We start from the raw sequence: 20,908 nt of genomic DNA on the forward strand, positions 1-20,908 counted from the left end.
CCAGAGGAAGCAAATGAAGCACTGAGGAAATTAACAGGATAGTATTAGAGTGAGGAGCTTTGGTTTTCCAATCCATATTCCCTCTTCCCTCAACTTTTTGTTTTTGCTGTTTTTTTCCCCAACTTTTGTATTGAAAATTTCAACTCTACAGAGAAATTGGGAGGGAAATGCAATGAACTCTTATATATCTTTAACCTTATTGGACCAGTTATTAAGATTTTACCATAGTTGCTTTAATTCTGTGTGTGAAAGAGTGTGTGTGTGTGTTTGCTTGCTAAACCATATGAAAGTAAGCGGCAGATACCATTACACCTTATCCCAAAATACTTCAGCCTGTATCTTCTAAGAACAAAGACATTCTAAGAAAGTTAATTTCATAATATCTAATATACAGTCTATATCACATTCCACCTAATTCCAGTTGTCCCCAGAATTAATATTGTAGTGTCCAGGATTTAATCAGGGTTCATGCATTGCCTTAACCAATGCAGTATACCTCATCAGTCTTTTTCAATGTCTTAGTCTCTTTTAATCCCTTTTAATCTATAAGTCTCCCTGTGTTTAAAAAACAAAATCTTTGGGCCGGGCGCGGTGGCTCAAGCCTGTAATCCCAGCACTTTGGGAGGCCGAGGCGGGTGGATCACGAGGTCGAGAGATCGAGACCATCCTGGTCAACATGGTGAAACCCTGTCTCTACTAAAAATACAAAAAATTAGCTGGGCATGGTGGCACGTGCCTGTAATCCCAGCTACTCAGGAGGCTGAGGCAGGAGAATTGCCTGAACCCAGGAGGCGGAGGTTGTGGTGAGCCAAGATCGCGCCATTGCACTCCAGCCTGGGTAACAAGAGCGAAACTCCGCCTCAAAAAAAAAAAAAAAAAATCTTTTATTAAGATTCAGCTGAAGGTTGGGGACAGTGGCTCATGCCTGTGATCCCAGCACTTTGGGAGGCTGAGGTGGGTGGGTGGATAACCTGAGGTCATTAGTTTGAGACCAGCCTGGCCAATATGATGAAACCCCATCTCTACTAAAATAATAATAATAATAATAATAATAATACAAAAATTAGCCAGGCATGGTGGTACATTGGCACATGGCTGTAATTTCAGCTACTCGGGAGGCTGAAGCAGGAGAATTACTTGAACCTGGGAGGCAGAGGTTGCAGTGAGCTGAGATCGTGCCGTTGCACTCCAGCCTGGGCAACAGAGCAAGACTCTGTCTCAAAAAAAAAAAGTGTTATTAATAAGAACAGTAATTATTTCTTGTTTAGAAATAATGATGGATATAGATTGCTAGTAAGTAATATTCACCCTATCTGTCCCAGAAGCTATTTGTACTAAATATTTCCTCCCACCGTCCTCTTTATGACTAATCAGGAAACTTTTGTGAATTAACTGCTGGTGAGGAACCCTGAGCTAGAGGCAGAGAAGAATAAACAGTTACAGACAGAGAGTAAAAGTAAGATGACCACTTATTGAGCTATTACCATGTCTCATGGTACTGGACTAAGCACTTTCTGTGGGTTGTCTGCACAGTAAACAACATAGGTAAGCAGCATTGTTCTCTCATTTTACAGATTAGGAAGCTCAGGCATAGATTGAAAATCTTGCCAAAGGACCCACAGCAAGTAAGTGGTGGAGCTAGAGTTCAAACTTAGGCCTGATTATGGCAATTTCTACACTATGCTGCTTCCCTTATTTATACTAGCTATTATACTAGATAGTCTCAGACATTTTCTTGTATGATTCTTTCATCACCCTATAAGAAACAATCTCAAATAGGTGGAAGTACTTATCCAAGGGCTTATGATATCCAAACTGTTCATCCTATTTTGTGGTTCTCTCCCATGTTTCAGCCAAGGTCTTTAACAGCAGAGTGGTTTGTCCAGCAGCGGGGTCCCTTTTCCCACTTCCCAGCACCCACATAAACAGGAATCATGTGCTGGCAATGAAACCAGGTGGCAGAAGCAGCTACACAAGCAAGAGAAGCCTGATCGGGTCCACATTAACCAGATGACAGGAGTGACAGCCATCACTTACATTTCGGGGACCATCAGTGACAAGTGGGATGACAGTGAACCTGAAATAAAGATAACTGAAATAAGACTGGCTTTCCAAGGGAGAGTGTTTTTTTTTACCATCTTCCCTCTTGCTAGAGAGGATGTGACAGTCTTGTTATTTGTGTAACTTCAAACCAATGCTCAAAGCCATGAGGAAATTTCTGAAGGAAAGTGTGTTTATAGTTTCTGGTGCCCACGGTTGACTTTCTTCTTAGAACTTTTTCTTTCAATGTCATCACTGAGTCTATATAATTTTAGCATAATAAACTGAGAGAAGTAGACTTCACCCATCATATTCAAGGGAGCGAAGTGATTTTTATCTTTAGAAGTCAGCCATGCAGTTATTTATTTATTTATTTATTTATTTATTTTGATAAGGAGACTCCCTCTGTTGCCAGGCTGGAGTGCAGTGGCATGATCTCAGCTCACTGCAACCTCCAACTCACTGGTTCACATGATTCTCCTACCTCAGCCTCCTGAGTAGCTGGGATTACAGGCATGTACCACCATGCCCGGCTAATTTTTGTATTTGTAGTAGAGATGGGGTTTCACCATGTTGGCCAGGATGGTGTCAATCTCCTGACCTCGTGATCCACCCGCCTTGGCCTCCCAAAGTGCTGGGATTATAGGCCTGAGCCACCACATCTGGCCGCAGTAATTATAATAAAGTAATGTGTATGTTTTTGCAATATGAAATAATCTATGTGTTTAGAAAAATTTCCCTCATGGAACTCCACATATATTAACTTTAAACCTTAGTTAAGTCATTTCTTAGTGTTTCCATCTGTAAAAAGACCTATTTCATAAGATTTGTAAGGATTAAACTTACACAATGTAGCAGAGTGCCTGACACAGAGTAGGCACTCAGTATGGAAGTTATTATCATCATTATATGATTACATCATTGATTTTAGTGTTCTCACATGATATGGGCCTGGGAACCTTCCCTAAATTGATCCCTTAACCCAGGGAAAAAAAAATACCAGGCACTGCCTGTTTAGTGCCTGAGCTAGAAACCAGATCTCCCTTAGGGACCTTGTCTGCTGCTGGCAAGAGATTTCTATTGCCATGGTGCCTGTCACACACTTTGTCTTTCTGTTTCAGGTGGTTAGCTCAACCAATGGAGAGCTGAATGTCGATGATCCCACGGGAGCCCACTCCAATGCACCAATCACAGCTCATGCCGAGGTCGAGGTAGTGGAGGAAGCTAAGTACGTACATCTTTCAAGGGGGCTCTTAAGTCATGAGTTGAAAAATCTTTTCTGTCTCTTCCTCTCTGTGTGCTGCTCATCTCAGACTGGATTCCTCATGCTTGTAACCACAGCTTTCTTCCTTAACTGTTTTAATTTTTGCATGGTACCTTAAGGCTGCTGCTGCCCTTCTTTAGCTGTGATTTCAGGGAAGACAGTCACATTTTTCTAGTTCACATGAAAAAGATACAGCGAACCAAAAGAATCATGTTACCAGAGCTACAATAGATAGTATCCATGAGCCTCTTGGGGCTGTGGAGCTTCTTGCTCTGTATGAGATATAGAGAAAAATCTGCTGTTAAATCATGGGCCATGCTGAATAGCATTCGATTTCTGATTGTGGGCTAACAACTGGAATTACAGTCATGGAACAAGGATTTCAGGTCCATTTTGTTCACTCCCAAATGATTCTGGCTTCAGAGAGACATAAGTCAGGCAAGAAAAATATTATAGTCTGCACATGTGAATGAGAGTGTGGGGAAAGAATGGAAGTCATACTAATCTCAGGAAGGTAAGGAGGTTGCCCCATGCCCCTTTCTGCTTCTCTTGCATGTGTATGTCTTGCCCTACCCATACCACCAGCCCCCTGGTGCACTGCATGGTCTGTGTTTAAACTCTTAAAATTGGGGTGGAAGGTGAACTAACTGCCGATTCTGCTGCAAAAGCAGCATTTCTACCACCTTTTTCCCATTTTTCCCCCATCCCAAATTTAGATCCAGATTTAGACTCCAAGAAGATACCAGGTAGGGAGAGATAGAGACACCATGAGTCAGTAACTGCTGCTATCCCTGATATGGAGGACCTTTCTTGTGAGCCCTTTGAGAACCTTCAGGATATCCCAGTGTCTTTTTTTCTGAAGCAGACAACCTATTTATGGTGATATTGTACCTAAGTAGTCTCATGAGCTCCCAAGTAGCTTAATACAAGCCAGAACATGCTTATACCTATGAATGTAAGTTAGTGAGATGCCACTGAGACCTGCATTCTTCCTCCTTCCAGGTACACTTTGTATTATTGTCTTTCCTGCCTATTTCCCTGGTCTCCTGCTCATTTTTAAATTTTATTTATTTTTTGAAACAGTGTCTCTCTCTGTTGCCAAAGCTGTAGTGCAGTGGCACAATCATGGCTCACTATAGCCTCTATTCCCCACGCTCAAGTGATCCTCCTGCCTCAGCCTCCCAAAGTGCTGAGATTACAGGCATGAACTACTGTGCCAAGCCCTGCCAATCTTTTTGATGAGCTCACTTTGCCTTCAAGAAATCCTTTCCAGCTGGGTGTGATAGCTCATGCCTGTACTCTTAGCACTTTGGAATCTAAGGGAGGAGGATCACTTGAGTCTAGGGGTTTGACACTAGCCTGGGCAACATAATGAGACTCCATCTCTACAAAAAAAAGAAAAATTAGCTGGGCATGGTGGTGTGCACCTGTAGTCCCAGGTACTTGGTAGGTCGAGGCTGCAGTGAGCTGTGGTCGTGCCACTGTACTCCAGCCTGGGCAACAGGTGAGACCCTGTCTCCAAAAAAAAAAAAAAAAATTTTTTTTGGCCAGGTACGGTGGCTCATGCCTGTAATCCCAGCACTTTGGGAGGCCAAAGCAGGAAGATCACAAGATCAAGAGATAGAGACCATCCTGGCCAAAATGGTGAAACCCCATCCCTACTAAAAATTTAAAAATTAGCTGGGCGTGGTGGCATGTCCCTGTAATCCCAGCTACTCGGGAGGCTGAGGCAAGAGAATTGCTTGAACCCAGTAGGCAGAGGTTGCAGTGAGCTGAGATTGTGCCACTGCACTCCAGCCTAGTGACAGAGGAGATGTCTCAAAAAAAAAAAAAAAAAAAAAAAGTTTTTTGCTTGGAAAACCACAGCTTGAGGACTCCTACCCAATAAATCAAAAGTGAATGAGGATGACTTGACTCTCTCTTGTTGAGCCCCTGCTAACTGTAGGTAGCTTCAGAGCTCTTCTCCCAACTTAGCACTGATACATAAGGCGGTGAGGGTTATGCTGAATCTGCCAGGAAAAGACCATTTTAGTAAGGAAACATGCTTTCTAGTCTCAGGGACTTTGCAGATATTAATGGTACTCAAAATTTTTCGATTTTCTTACAAAATTACATTCTCTTAAATAATGTTACTCCCACCCTCTGGGCTCTCAACTGGCTGCACTTTGGAGTCACCTAGGGCATGTTAAAAAATACAAATGTCTGAGTCTGGCTCCAGGGATTCTGATTTAATTTATTGAAATGTGGCCAGAGCATCAAGAATGTTAAAAGTTCAGGTCATCTCATTTGGGTAGACTGTTGCAGTGGAAAAAAGAAAAAAAAGTTCAGGTCATTCTAATATGCAGCCAGTGTTAAGAACTATGGTACTAAGCATGGTCTGATCTAAACATTGTCAGGGCTTGAAGGATGGCCATACCTGTTCCCAGCTCTCACCCCATTCTCAACTCATATTTGTGGCTATTACTTTGGAGGCTAGAAGTTTAGCTTTGGATTTAATAATATACTTTGAATGCAATAATCAAATGGGCTTTAGTCGTATGCCCTGTGCAGGTTTATCTTTTGAACCCATTCATCTCATCTCATTTTGGTAAATGTGTATACTAATTGTGTATGTGAGTGTGGTATTTGTGTTCTGTGTGTAAGATATGGGCCATTCACACAGAGATTTCAATCTGGTGTATTCTGTATTGGTATAATCTAACCTCTAGAATGTAAGGAGAGTTTAAAATCTTGTCATTTAGCAAAAAGGACAAGTGGGCCTCTTTGCTACCAGCTTCAGGTTTGGACCTTCCGAAAGGTGTAGAAAGCATAGGGGAGCAATTATATTTGACCATATGTCATTCCTAAGCTCATGGCTTAGGGGATTTAGTGATTTCATGGGCTACCAATCCACCTTGCCCAGAGAACTGTCAGGGCCCACCCATGTGTTATTCTTCTTGGCCTTTGTGTGGGGGAGCAAGGAAAAGGTAGCCCTATGTGCACCTGGTTGATCATTTTCATGGGAAGAAGTCACAGCTAGAGAAGCCTGAGGTGTTCCAAACAGCCCCTCATTGCACGCAGCTGTGATGTATTTGTTCATGCAGCCTGCTTGTGAGGTAGAGGGGGCTGATGCTTATATTGAGACGCACCTCAGTACTGGGGAGACTGCGTGAAACCTTCACTTACAGGCTTTTGATTTTGGGTTCCTCACCCAGCTTGTTTAGTGTAAGGGTGGAAAGAAATAACAGGGTCTTGGGTTTTGTTCTGTGTACAAAATGAACATTTGAATTCTCTTTTTCTCTAGCTCCAGGACATAGGTCCTTGTTTATGGTTAAAAGGGTGGTGAGGGCAGGCAGCTTTTTGATTGTTTTTTGTTAGAATAAAGGAATTTTTGATTATCTAGACTTCAGCTATAATTTAACAAATGTGAACATCATTTCTCCTGAGCATTAAAAAGAGTAGAATTTAGGTCCTTCTCTGGTAGTTACACCTTAATACAGAGCAGTGACCCTCCTCCCTCTGATTCATCTTCTAATAAGATAAGTAAGCGTCACTTAAAGCTTTTCTCCCTCTCTAGAGGAAGAGCTAACTGCTAGCTGCTTTAACCAGGCATGTTGGACTTGTACAAAGACTAGGGACTTTCTTTTTCCCTCAGAAAATTTGGGAGGTTAGCTTAATATTGCACAGTAAGACTTCATGTGGGAACAAAAATGGTTCACCCCTGGTGCTTGATTGAGTTCTTACAGGCAGGGTCATTTGCTTTTTCCCCTGCCGCCTTCCTAGAAGTTGCCCAGGAAAGCCACCCTGGAGCTCCCACCAACTCTTTCTGTTTTTCCTTACCCCTGAGATCCAGCTCCCACCTTGATGCTTCTGTCAGGCTCCTGTCCAAACCCTCCACTTGAACGTAGGGACCAAGTGGCCTGGGCCTACTCACCCTACCTTGACAGAAGAAGAAACTAAACACAGACACATACTGCATGTTTGCATGGCTCACAGGGAGTCGCTTTCATCTCACCTCTGTGGACTAATATCTCTCTCTTTCTCTCTTCCTTTCTGTGTTTTTCTCTTTATATACTCTGTAGCTGCCTGAAAATGCTCAACCTGTGGTGAGTCCCTCTCTCCAGTCCATTGCAAGGGGAGCGGACCAGACTAGGCTGGGATTGGCAAAGCCAAACAAAATGCCTTAGGAACATTCAGTGACTTCCATAGGACTCCTTGTGCCATAACCACCCTGACTGGGGATCTAGATCCATAAGGTGGGGATGGGGCAGGCCTGGACCCAGGAATTAATCTATTCCTTCTTTCAAACCCACCTTATCGCTGCCTCCTCCTGCTGTAACAGTATCCCACAGTATCCAAGATTATCTATTTTTAGTTGAGTGAATTTTCTCCCAAATTAATATAACCAGATATGGAGAGGGACAGAGGTAAAAGGGCAAGATTGCTGTATAAGTTTTTACATAGCCGTTGTGTTTACTCATAGCCACAAGGATAGAATTGTTACTGGATAATCTTACATTTTGCAACGTGGTCTCTAACCTGGAAAATTGGCTGCTTTGGGAAAATCTGACTTTTTTTTTATTCAGCCGGCTCTTCCATCTTCAGAGTAGGAACCTCAAAAAAGGCGGGAACTCCTTCTTCAGGGAGGGGTGAATGTTTTGTTGTTGTTGTTTTGAGAATTGTTCTGTTTTTGTTTATTGTCTTTATCTTTATTCCTATATGAGAGTTTAGTAGGCCAAGGGCTGTCTCAGCTAATTGATATATTGGAGCCTGTCTTTTCCGCTCCTGGAAAAGGTACTGGAATGTATTTTTACATGGAGTTTATGGAAGGAAAAACCCTAAAGAATCTGTGTGTGGTGAGGAACGTCCTTGCTACAAGACAGAGCCCTTCCCCTGCTCTCTTGCCTGTGACCTTCGAGGTACTCCTGAACTTGTTGGTCTGTGCAGTCTGGAATCGTAACTCTCCCACATTGTTTGCACACATAGAGTCATATTCTACATGAGGTAACAGCCTGCTAGACTTCATGACTGCCATGTTTCTATTTGTCTAAAGTGAGTGGGTTGGGCACTGATTTCTGAACTTAACTATCTAAGCCAGATTGCCTACAGGGGCTTCCTTAGGGATACGAATGTATTAAAGAAAACAACTGGGTTTTGTTGAGGTCAGATTTATAGTCTTAGGGGATCAAAGAGTGCATTTGGGCTATTTGTTTTGCAAATATGTGTCTGTGTAATCTGATATTGTGGTGGTCTGTTTTTTCCTGTGAGGTGTCAGTCACGTGATCCTTACTGCAGATACTCTAGGGCCTCTTATATGCTCATCCAACCCTATGCTTGGAACTCTAGCAGGGCAGAAGGCAAGTTACAAAATTTGTCCCAAAGATCATAGGTGCCACCTAGCTGAAGAGACAAGACATACACAAGAAAGGACAAGAAGTTCTCCAGGACATTTAGGTTATTGCCCTTGAGAGGCTGAGGGGCCAAGAGGTCACTATGGACAGGATGGTCAAGGAAGTCCTTGTAAACACTGTAGCACTTGAGTTAAGTGTTAGAAGAAAGGAAGAATGTACACATATGGCAGAGCAAAGGAACATAGCAGGGGAATAGCTGAAGAGAGAGAGCCAGGACATAATAAGAAAGTCGTGTGGAAAAGGTAGTGGGTCAGAGACCTGGGGGAAGAGCCCTAGATGGCTTGTGACTAGGGAGACTTGGATCAATTTTGACTCCAGCATATTGAGAACCTCTAGTCATCTAAACAGTCAAAGAATCAACTGGAAGGAAACCTAAGCCATGAAGAGTCCATCACCTGCCTTCATTCTCTTCTGAGAGTAATATATCTGAATGGAGTCAGTCAGTGACTTGCTAGATTCTGACCCAGTTTAATAGATCCTGTTGCTAGTAGTTGCCACAGACACCAGAGAATTGAAGAACACATTGTGGGGCCTGCTTTCTTGTAGGGAGAATTATTAAAAAGCCTTTGCTACTGCTGAAGCTGTAACCACAATAACTAGCAAAGATTAATCTAGGGCTCTAAATTTGAAATAATCCAACTCCTTTGAACCACAGCTCACACTCCCTTTTAATCAGGTGAGTTCAGCATTGCACCTCCAGTTATGAGCTTGTAAGCAGACATTAATTCTTATGACTTGCCTTGGAGGAGGTAAAAGAGAAGTCATTGTAAAGTTTGAAACTGACCTAAACAATATTTTAAATTATTTTTAATTGCTCTCTTAAAAACACAAAATCGGCCGGGCGCGGTGGCTCAAGCCTGTAATCCCAGCACTTTGGGAGGCTGAGGCGGGTGGATCACAAGGTCAAGAGATCAAGACCATCCTGGTCAACATGGTGAAACCCCCGTCCCTACTAAAAATACAAAAATTAGCTGGGCATGGCGGTGCGTGCCTGTAATCCCAGCTACTCAGGAGGCTGAGGCAGGAGAATTGCCTGAACCCAGGAGGCGGAGGTTATGGTGAGCCAAGATTGCGCCATTGCACTCCAGCCTGGGTAATAAGAGTGAAACTCCATCTCAAAAAAAAAAAAAAAAAAAAAAAAAAACACAAAATCATCATCTTGCATCCTCCAAAAAGTTTAAGAAGTTGACTTAAAATTAGTAATGCCTGGCCGGGTGCGGTGGCTCAAGCCTGTAATCCCAGCACTTTGGGAGGCCGAGGCGGGTAGATCACGAGGTCGAGAGATCGAGACCATCCTGGTCAACATGGTGAAACCCTGTCTCTACTAAAGGTGCAAAAAATTAGCTGGGCATGGTGGCGTGTGCCTGTAATCCCAGCTACTTAGGAGGCTGAGGCAGGAGAATTGCCTGAGCCCAGGAGGCGGAGGTTGCGGTGAGCCGAGATTGTGCCATTGCACTCCAGCCTGGGTAACAAGAGCAAAACTCCGTCTCAAAAAAAAAAAAAAAAAAAAAATTAGTAATGCCTTTGAAAATCATGATTCAGAAGAAAAGAGGTAAGTCTATTGAAATAGAGATTTAATTTGCTTCTTTTGTTATTAATTTCAGGACATTCATCTTGGAAAATGTCCAAGATTTCTAAAGCATACATATAGAAAAACACGATTTGGGCCGGGCATGGTGGCTTATGCTTGTAATCCCAGCACTTTGGGAGGTCAAGGCAGGTGGATCATTTGAGGTCAGGAGTTTGAAACCAGCCTGGCCAACAGAGTGAAACCCCGTCTCTACTGAAAATATAAAAATCAGCTGGGCATGGTGGTGGGCGCCTGTAATCCCAGCTACTCGGGAGGTTGAAGCAGGAGAATCGCTTGAGCCCAGGAGGTGGAGGTTGCAGTGAGCAGAGATCGTGCTATTGCAGCACTCAAGCCTGAGTGACAGAGTGAGACTCTGTCAAAAAAGAAAGAAAGAAAGAAAGAAAAAGTGAGACTCTCTCAAAGGAAGGAGGGAGGGAGGAAGGAAGGGATTGGAGAGAAAGAAAGACACCCTTTGTTCTTGAATTCTTACCTAGGGTTTCCACTGATAATTATTTTTAACAATCAAAAATCTTGGTCACTTTTATGTAAAAGAATTTACAGTTTCCAAATACATATGACAATTTGCTTAGTGATTATACTTGCATCCATTAATAGTACCTCACAAATGTAATTGATACTTTCAGAGAAAATCTTTCCAAAGACCCTCTTAAGAAATTCCTATTTCTAAAATTTTCATGTTTAATTCATTCAGATATGATTAAACCCCATCATGGTCTGTGTCAGTGTTTGTTTCTGCATTCTTAGAAACTTTCTCCAGTTTTTGATAACTAGACCATTGGATGTAGGAATACCAAGGAGTCTAACTAAACAGGGAGGGAATTGTGTCTACAGTGGATTACCTAGGGGTATGGGAATTAAGTGACAGTCTTTATTTCCATATGAATATTGCTGGCATTACTCCTGCAATAATTAGGCAAGAGACTCAAATATAGTTTTCTCAGAAAAGCTTTTCTTTCAAGGGTCTAGCAAATCTGAGCTATACTTCGAACTTTACTGCCCTCTATCATCTGGCATCTTTGACTCATCCACCACCTTCTGTCCCTTACATTCCCATTCCCCATATATCAGCTCCCTGGAAAGGACATATCTTTCCTGGAAGAAAGGACTGCCTGAGTAAGAATGATGCTTCCTGTTCTAAAGACAGGAGTGAGAAGGTGGGATTCTCAGACTTAGGGATGTGCCAGAACTGTGGCTAGTCCCCAGGGAACAGAACTTGGAGGACTCATAAAGGAGCCAACACCAACTCCATCCTAGACAGAGGCAGTTTACAAACCTCATCTGGCACAGCACCAGTCTCAGGAAGCTTAATTGGGGAGTCCCCAGTTTAGGGAGTGAGAGCATCCCGATGGTCACCTCCTGGGTTATGGCAGTGGTCCACTCCAAATGAAAAGGAGAGCTGTACTGATGTCAGTCAGGAGGTGTGGCTCACAGTTACTATTAGAGTCAGGGCCTCTTCTGCCTACTTTGGGTACTTGGGTGAGGGCAGAGAAGGGGGTGGAGAGAATTGTTAATCCCTCATTGGTAACATGCTAAGATCCTCCCAGAGTTCCAGACATCATACTTATCATGGGATTTGTTTGCCTTAATTTATCCTCCCTGCCCTCTGGTCAGTGAGTTGCATTAAATAATTGTGACCTCATTGTCAAGGAGTAGACAGTGTAGACTAGTTTTATGCAGCCCTGAGGACCCCCAGTCTTGGTTCTTGATAAGGTGAGGTATCTGGGTTGGGTGCTAAACTACAAAAGAAGCCTTCATCCTCCTTCCAGTAATCCCTATTTCAGAACCATTTTAATAATTAGGTAGGGTGACTACATATTAAAATCAAGCAGCTATTTCCTTTGGCTTTCCTGGCAGACACTGCCCACTGCCTCCAGTGCGTGCACTGTAGATGGTGGGCGGTCCTTATGGGTGGGTGCCAGGGGGAAAATCCCACCCCCTGAAGTAAGCAGAAGCAGGCAGAAGTCTGCTGGAAGCTGCAGGCCTCCCGCACTGACTTGCAATGTTCCTTGTGCTCCAGGTGCTGCTGTTTCTTTAAGAGGAAAAGGAAGAAGACTGCTCAGCGCCACAAGTGACCAGTGCCTCCCAGGAGTCCTCAGGCCCTGGGGACTCTGACTCAATTGTACCTGCAGCTCCTGCCATTTCTCATTGGAAGGGACTCCTCTTTGGGGGAGGGTGGATATCCAAACCAAAAAGAAGAAAACAGATGCCCCCAGAAGGAGCCAGTGCGGGCAGCCAGGGCCTAGTGGGTCATTGGCAATCCCCGCCTGCCTAAGGCTCTGAGCAGGTCCCAGAGCTGCTGTTCCTCCACTGCTTGCCCATAGGGCTGCCTGGTTGACTCTCCTTCCCATTGTTTACAGTGAAGGTGTCATTCACAAAAACTCAAGGACTACTATTCTTCCTCCCCTTAGTTTACTCCTGGTTTTTACCCCACCCTCAACCCTCTCCAGCATAAAACCTAGTGAGCTAAAGGCTTTGTCTGCAGAAGGAGATCAAGAGGCTGGGGGTAAGGCCAAGAAGGTAGGAGGAAAATGGCAAACCTAGGCTGGAGAAGAACTTCTCTGTGTCTCCGGTGTGCCTGGCAGTATGGTTTCCTCTTCCTCTGTGCCTGTGCAGCATTCATCCCAGCTGGCCATGGGGTTCAGGTTCCTGCTTCCCTCCCTCCTGTGAAGTTACACTGTAGGACACAAGCTGTGAGCAATCTGCAGTCTACTGTCCGTGTATGTTGGCGTTCTTAGCTTTCTTGACAAACTTTTTCTCCAGGTGGCAGTAGGACAATGAAAATTGTTCTGAGCAAAGGAAAGAAAACTGACTTTATTGCACTTTTAGTTTTTTTTAAAAAAAAAAAAAAAAAAAACACATGCAGATGCATATTGTGTCTGGTTATATTTGGGGTTTTACTTTTATCTATTTTGAGGGGGATGGGGCCAGCCAAGCCATTCAGAGAGAACATGGGTCCAGAGGACATTCTCAGTGGAAAGAGTTTGATCTGCAGCACCCAGAAGAGAAGCCAAACTCGGTGTCATTCTGAGTGAACACTCAGGTTGACAAGAAAACATACTTGAATTTTCATTCATCTTCTCAGCAGCTGAAGAATGTCCCTACCAGAGCATCTTGACCTAATCAGCTTACAGTTTGAAACCTAGCTCTCCAGCACATGAGATGAGCCAGCCGAGCCAGACCGTGACCAGAAAACAGCTTATCCCAGAGACGGAGATGCTCAACAAAAAAAGTTGAAATTGTTTCCTCTGCTGCCAGGGACTTCCAGCTAGGTAGCCACGTAACTTCCTGGTGATTTGAGGGACAAATTAGTGACGGAACAGCCACCACCATATTGCCATTAGTGGGAAAAAAAGAGGAGGATGGTAAACCTGCCTTCCACCTGCCAGAGGAGCCTCGGGGTGTGGCGTTATAGGGCCAGGAAAAGGAAATTGGTGTATCCTGTCTGCCCTAATAGCTGAGCTGTAGCTGGCCCGCCTTATCAGAAACCAAGCTCATGAAGCTCTTCTCCCAGCAGGTCCATAGCAGTAGGCTTAGGATGCAGTATGTGGGGCTGCAGTTAAAAGGAGGGAAAGATTGATTGGTGCTGGAACATTCCAGGGAAAAGGTGACTGGAGCAAAAGGTCCGAAATTATCTTCTCAATTGGACATAGATAGACTCCTTCCAGAGAAGTGGCCGTGCCTCTGAGCATGTTTTCCCCCGTATGCCCTCTGCTTCTCCCCATGATGTTTTCATATGAGGTACTACTGTGAAGGATCTTGGTTCCTCATTCACTGTTTGACAAATTTTTCATGTGTGGAGTTACTCTTCTCATGCCCAATTTACATTTGAGTTTAGTGGCTTCACCAAACAATGACTCCTCATTGCAGAGGTGACAGAAGAGAAAGGGTCATTTACGTGAGGAAGGAGGTCTTGTATCTGGGAGTAGAGAGCTAACTATGGAGCACAATGGCTGGTCGGTGACTTAGTCTGATGTTTTGTGGAGCATAGAAGTCTTCACCTCTGGCTTGAGGTGTAGGGCTGTCTTTGGACTGGAGGGTGTGGGATATTTTCTGGTAGTTGGCATTTCTTGAAAATTCCCTTGATGTACCTTACACAGAGCTGAAATAGCAGCATTAGCGTGGATCAGAGGGACTGGGCTTCATCTGTTCCATTGGACCTTGGCTAGGAAATATCATTTCACTGGCATCAAACCTGCTTAGCTTATGGAAAGATGGTAGTATGTCATTTCTATAATTGTTTCTATATGTGAAACATAGAGTGGCAGGGAGATGCAGTGCCACACCCTTCCCCACAAGGACTGTGAAGATTGGGATTTGTGTCCTTGCCATTACCTAATGGTTACAGCCCTGTCACTAAAATTTACATCGTTTCTCAGTTGTGATTTGAGCAACTCTAACTTATGGAAAGTTTAACTTTTTCTCATCCCTGTATAGAAAATGCCTTGCCTCTCAAGAGAGGGCAGAGCGGGGCCGGGCAAAGTGGGGCTGGGCACGGTGGCTCACACCTGTAATCCCAGCACTTTGGGAGGCTGAGGCAAGTGGATCACCTGAGGTCAGGAGTTGGAGACCAGCCTGGCCAACACGGTGAAACCCCGTCTCTACAAAAAATGCAAAAATTAGCCAGGTGTGGTGGTGCATGCCTGTAGTCCCAGCTACTTGGGAAGTTGAGGCAGGAGAATCGCTTAAGCCTGGGAGGCAGAGATTGCAGTGAACCAAGATCACACCACTGCACTCCAGCCTCGGCAACTGAGTGAGACTCTGTCTATTTTAAAAAAAGGGGAAAAAAAGGCAGAGGGAAATGGTGGCAATGCCAGGAGCATCTTGGCACTGTATACTCTACTGAGTGCCTCTCTTCATCCCCTCATCCTGCTTACACACACACACACACACACACACACATACACACACACACAAACTCTCTCTCTCTCTCTCTCTCTCTCTCTCTCTCTCTTCTGCCTTGCAGCTGGATTTGTGACTTTTTGTCTTAAAATTTTTATTGGAGCAGTGTGGGGAGTGTTCTTCCTAATACACTGTTCTCACCTCCTAACCACCACAAATCTCTTACTAGATATTTGGTTTTCATAACAAGGTAAAGAATCCTAGGGCCATCTAGCATACAGGGTAATGGTGATCCTCCAGGGCCATTGGCACTTCAAGGTGGTCCCACACCTGGGAGATTCTGATGGCATCTTTCTTAAAATTAATAAAACAAGTAAAAAACCTGAGTACCCTAGAAGCAATTGGCCATCACCAGTTTCAGCCCCATCAGCATATCAGGACTCCCTCCTCAGCCCTGTTGCTACAGTTTCTTAGCTGTGTGCCTCAGCCAGATCGTTGGGGTTAGGGCGTGCAGTCACTGCCTGTCCCAACCCATTCACTTGCGCTGTAGTTTTTGAGCTTTCCTCCATTTCACAACTATGGTGCCTAAGGATCTTTTACTTCGGGATCGATGCAATTGTTTTTCTGAAAGGTAACTCAGTATCTGTTCATGAAAACCCTTAATATTGGCCAGGTGTGGTGACTCATGTCTGTAATCCCAGCACTTTGGGAGGCTGAGGTGGGCGGATCATGAGGTCAGGAGTTTGAGACCAGCCTGGCCAAAATAGTGAAACCCCCATCTCTACTAAAAATACAAAAGTCAGCCTGGCATGGTGGCACATGCCTGTAGTCCTAGCTACTCAGGAGGCTGAGGCAGGAGAATCACTGGAACCCGGGAGGCAGAGGTTATAGTGAGCTGAGCTTGCACCCCTGCACTCCAGCCTGGGCAACAGAGTGAGACTCCTACTAAAGAAAAAAAAAAAACCTTAATATTATACATTAAGAGTTTTCCCAAGCTCTACAGTCCCTCAGACATTGCATCCTGAACAGATTGAGGCAAGCAGGCCAAGACTCCACCAAGGCATAAATCAGGCGTCCCCAAACTACGGCCCGCGGGCCGCATGTGGCCCCCTGAGGCCGTTTATCCGGCCCCCTGCCGCACTTCAGGAAGGGGCACCTCTTTCATTAGTGGTCAGTGAGAGGAGCACAGTGTGTGGCAGCCCTCTAACAGTCTGAGGGACAGTGAACTGGCCCCCTGTGTAAAAAGTTTGGGGACACCTGGCATGAGTGGTCCCCCATACTCCCTTTTGACCAGGGTATATCACTTGTGTCTGTGCAGTCTAAGTGTGTAAGAGTTGGTCAAGTTGCTCTACGCACCTTGGCGCTTTCCAGAGATCTCACTCCAGACTGCCCCCAAGGGTGGACAGAGCATCCTGACAGCCAGTGTGTACTCATGACTTCCTTAATTAACATTCTTCTGCTATTATGGGGCCTGTCTGGCAGCAAACAGGTTCTAAGAAGGCTCGAGGTTAGCTTCCAGTTAAAATCCCTTTTTATATCGGGATGCATGAGCTACAGATGACAGCAGAGATCCTGATGTTTCTAGAAGTGTTGATTGTCTCTTCTTTCTAAATGAACTCCAACTACTTAGAAAACAGCCTCTGCCCATTAGTCCGAAAATGTGACCACCCCTTAAGTAACTTCCAAACTTAGTTCAGTGGAAAGCTATGCTGGTACTGCATATTCAGTATTGATTTTCACTGCTAGTAACCACTTTCAGTGCCAGAAATATGTAACAATGATAGTGTAATGTCAAAGTGGTTACTAAAGATTATAGCCTTAGGCCGGGCGCGGTGGCTCAAGCCTGTAATCCCAGCACTTTGGGAGGCCGAGGCGGGTGGATCACGAGGTCAAGAGATCGAGACCATCCTGGTCAACATGGTGAAACCCCGTCTCTACTAAAAATACAAAAAGTTAGCTGGGCATGGTGGCACGTGCCTGTAATCCCAGCTACTCAGGAGGCTGAGGCAGGAGAATTGCCTGAGCCCAGGAGGCGGAGGTTGCGGTGAGCCGAGATCGCGCCATTGCACTCCAGCCTGGGTAACAAGAGCGAAACTCCGTCTCAAAAAAAAAAAAAAAAAAAGATTATAGCCTTAACTTTTTGATGTAAAAGATAAAATTTTTTAAAAACCTTCCCAGTGAGTGAGCATGGCCTGCATTTCTCAAAAGAGAACTTCCACCACAGCCTAGAAAACATCTTCTCAGAAGAACTTTGGTTTAATGCATCTCCCAAGCCCACAGGCCTCCTGTGTCCCAACCGCCTCTTCTATTTTCATATTTAAATCAGCTCTCCATTCCCATTGAGTTGCCCTGACAACATTTTCTCCCGTGTCAGAACCATATTAAGGTTAGTTTCTCAGATTGGGAGCCTGCAACACCATATGGCCAACATTGCCTTTGCCACACCACTGACACCATCCCTACCACCGCCCTATGGTTGGCAGATGAATTTCAGAAACCCTCAGGGAGCCAGGATAATTAGGCACCCCATCTGAATTGGCCACGTGAGTGACAGGCACTTACTTCTTGTGTTCTTGCTTTTGCAGACTCCAGGGAAGTCCTATCTAGAGGTTGATGGCAGAGACTCCTAGTCTTTCCCATGAGGGGTTGATAGGAATCAAATTGGGATTCCTTTATTCCTTTGGCTTTGGGTTTTGGGTTTTTTTTTTTGTTTTTTGTTTTTTTTTGTTTTTCAATTTGTTTGTGTTTTTGGTGTATGGGGGGTGATTTCATTTCTGAATAAGAAAAAGAAGAGGCAATCATGGCCCTTCCTTGGGTTTATAAAGTTTTGAGCAGGGTTTAAGCCACAAGTAAGGAATCCTGAAAGTCTTTTATCCAGCAAACAGTCTTAAAAATGTTTTACCTAACTCCTGCTGCAGGTGACTAAGTACAAAAAAAATAGGTTTCTCATTGTATTCAAAATAGTGAGTAGGTTCCCTGGATAAGACACAATGGTAGTTGACATATTTTCTCAAACACAACTAGAAAGCCCACTTCCAGTATTTGTAAGTCACCTTTCAGCGGAAAAAGTGAACATGTATTCCATGTATTTCTAGTTTGATTACCAAACTTGATATTACAAAGAAACCTCAGTTCTATAGACAGAATTTCTTTTATTTTTCTTCTTTTACTCCTCACAATCGCTTTCCCGGTGCCATCACCACCTTTATAGGTCTCAGAGCAGAGGATTATTCCTGGTAATAAATGGGGGTGTGGTGCAGCCATTCCATTAACACTCACAGGAGGACAGCTGTTCCAAATGTCCCCACCCACCCATCTTTCAGTACAGGCGAGACATTTTCAGTTCATGAGCTCCAGACCAAATCCCAGGCCAGCCCTTGTACCCAAAGCCTTTTTTAGAAGGCTTATCAGTCTATTAGGAATGTCTCAGGAAAGATGAGCCATTTCTTTGGGGGAGAAATATAGTTACAGATGGAAGTGTGTGATTGCGTGTCTGTGTGTGTGTGTGTGTGGTGTGTGTGCGCACATGAGTGTGTGCATTCATCTATGTGCATTTCACTTCCATAAAGACCCAGCCCAAGCTGCTGGGAGCCATGTGTTCCTGAGGATTCTCAGAGGTAAACAAGTGACAAGTGAGCTTCTGAAATTAGTGTCTCAGCAAACAGACTTTAGGAATGAGCCCCATTTATCAAGCAGAGAAAAGAATAATAGCAGAAAAGATAAAGATGAAACCAAAAATATATACCCCCAATGGAAAAAAATGTTAATTCAGCAATTCCCATTGGATGTATTACATGCTCTAATTTATTATTATTTGTCTGTCTTTGATCTTTGCCCATTGTACTCTTTAAAAAATGTTGAGATGTTGATTGCGATTTTTAAACAAATAGATAACGTATAAATCAGCTGTGGAAATCAGTTTTAATGTGTGGATGTGTCTGTATTGTTAAATGCCTCTTTTTTTACTTTTTTTTTTTTTAGATGTATAATGTTTCATAAACCCTGGCACTGGTCGCAAAGCTCAGCTGTGAAAATGAAATTTGTAGTATTTTTTAAACATGAATGTCAGTTTCAAGTGTATTTGAAATGGTTCCTCCAGGAGAGATATTTGTGCACCATTAGGAAAATCTTCTCTGCAGAGGAAGTAGACTTCTTTGGAGAAAGTGGAAAATGGGTTCTGATATGTTATCTCAAAATAGCCCATTTCCTAGGGCACCATGGAAAACACAAATGTGATCTTTAAGTATACCTCTTCCCCAGTTTGGGGAGGAAAGGACTCAGTTTGCATCCTTTTTGTATGTAAAATAAAATGTCTTAACTTTCTTGGCTACTTCTTGTTTGGTTGATTGGTTTGTCTGTTTTTAATCTCCCTTGGCTCATTTGTAATTAACAATCTAGCTGGGACCAATTTTGATGTGATTAAAGGCTCCTGTGAACAAAAATAAATGCCTGATAATTCGGCATTCTTGCTTCGTTCCTTTGGATTAAACATTTCTCCACCTTCGAGTCACTTTAAAAATAAATATTACTGTATCTCGTCAAGTGCTGAAGAAAAAGTTATTTTTTAATGAAAAAATAAATATTGGTCAGGCATTGGTGGCTTATGTCTGTAGTCCCAGCACTCTGGGAGGCCAAGGTGGGTGGATCACTTGAGGTCAGGAGTTTAGGACTAGCCTGGCCAACATGGTGAAACCCTGGCTCTACTAAACATACAAAAATCAGCCGGGCATGGTGGTGCACGCCTATAATCCAAGCTACTCAGGAGGCTGAGGCAGGAGAATTGCTAGAACCTGGGAGGCGGAGTTTGCATTAAGTCAAGATGCCAAGATCTCACCACTGCACTCCAGCATGAGCAACAGAGCAAGACTCCATCTCAAAAAAAAAAAAGTATTCCTGGAATAATTTGGACATTATCATGTTAGTACCTGTGTCCTTGTTGTTCTCAGGTGGTAGAACACAGGAAATCAGGATCTGCTTTGTGGAACAACTTTAGTAGCTTTATAATTCTGCTCTACAAATGAGGAACGTGTCCAGACCCGACAGAACTTTGATGAGTAATGTGAAACCACACATGCATATGTAGCCAACAAAACAACTGTCAATCTGGGCATGACTGACTCCTTCCAGTTTGTTACTACTCCTTAACTATTTTTTCACAGGCAAGCAGCAGCCAAAGAATCATGAGAGAAAAATTTCACATTGAGAGCCTTTTATCCATCAACTTGATTTTTTTCTTTTGAAAGTGGGAGTGGGAGAAAGGCTGCTGTAATGCCATTTTAGCCTTAGCTCCTCATGTGCAGGAAGCTACCTGGGTTTTTTTGAGTGTTTCCTTGTTTTTGAGACAGGCTGGAGTGCAGTGGCATGATCACAGTACACTGTACACTACACAGGACACTGCAGCCTTGACCTCCTGGTGATCCTCCCACCTCAGCCTCGGTAGCTGGGACTACAGATGTGCACCACCATGCCCTGCTAGTGGTTTTTTGTAGAGACAGTTTTCACCATGTTGCCCAGGATCAAACTCCTGGACTCAAGCCATCTGCCTGCCACAGCCTCCAAGGTGCTGGGATTACAGGTGTGAGCCATTATGCCCGGCCGGAGGCTACTTTGAAAACATGATTTGGTAAACATTTTTCTCTGGCTGTGGCAGCCTTAACCAGTGAATGAGGAAAGACGCTTAACAAAATAGGGAAAAAAAGGTGGTGGGGGGAATGAGAGATGGATTTTGAAGACATCTTTGTCAATATAACAATTTTTAAAACTTCCACCTGATTGGGGTTGTCT

The 20,908-nt window shown here is 43.9% G+C and overlaps 1 protein-coding gene across 7 annotated transcripts in view; it reads left to right on the top strand.

Annotated features, from left to right (window-relative positions):
• The window catches only part of CSNK1G1 (casein kinase 1 gamma 1), a 197,648-nt gene extending 178,078 nt beyond the window's left edge, over positions 1-19,570 (top strand). For 3 of the 7 annotated variants that reach the window (XM_074392832.1, XM_074392834.1, XM_074392833.1), the window contains exons 12-13: positions 3,162-3,268; positions 19,106-19,570. In XM_074392832.1, the coding sequence (XP_074248933.1) occupies positions 3,162-3,268; positions 19,106-19,367 (369 nt within the window). In that variant the 3' untranslated portion in view covers positions 19,368-19,570. Of the gene's footprint in view, positions 1-3,161; positions 3,269-7,365; positions 7,390-12,302; positions 14,683-19,105 lie in introns of those variants that run through there. The other 4 variants (XM_010351633.3, XM_074392835.1, XM_010351634.3 and 1 more) reach the window with 2 other exon arrangements.
• Positions 19,571-20,908: the final 1,338 nt, after the last annotated feature.

Source organism: Saimiri boliviensis, chromosome 2 (genome assembly GCF_048565385.1).
Source record: "Saimiri boliviensis isolate mSaiBol1 chromosome 2, mSaiBol1.pri, whole genome shotgun sequence".
Taxonomy (NCBI): Eukaryota; Metazoa; Chordata; class Mammalia; order Primates; family Cebidae; genus Saimiri; species Saimiri boliviensis.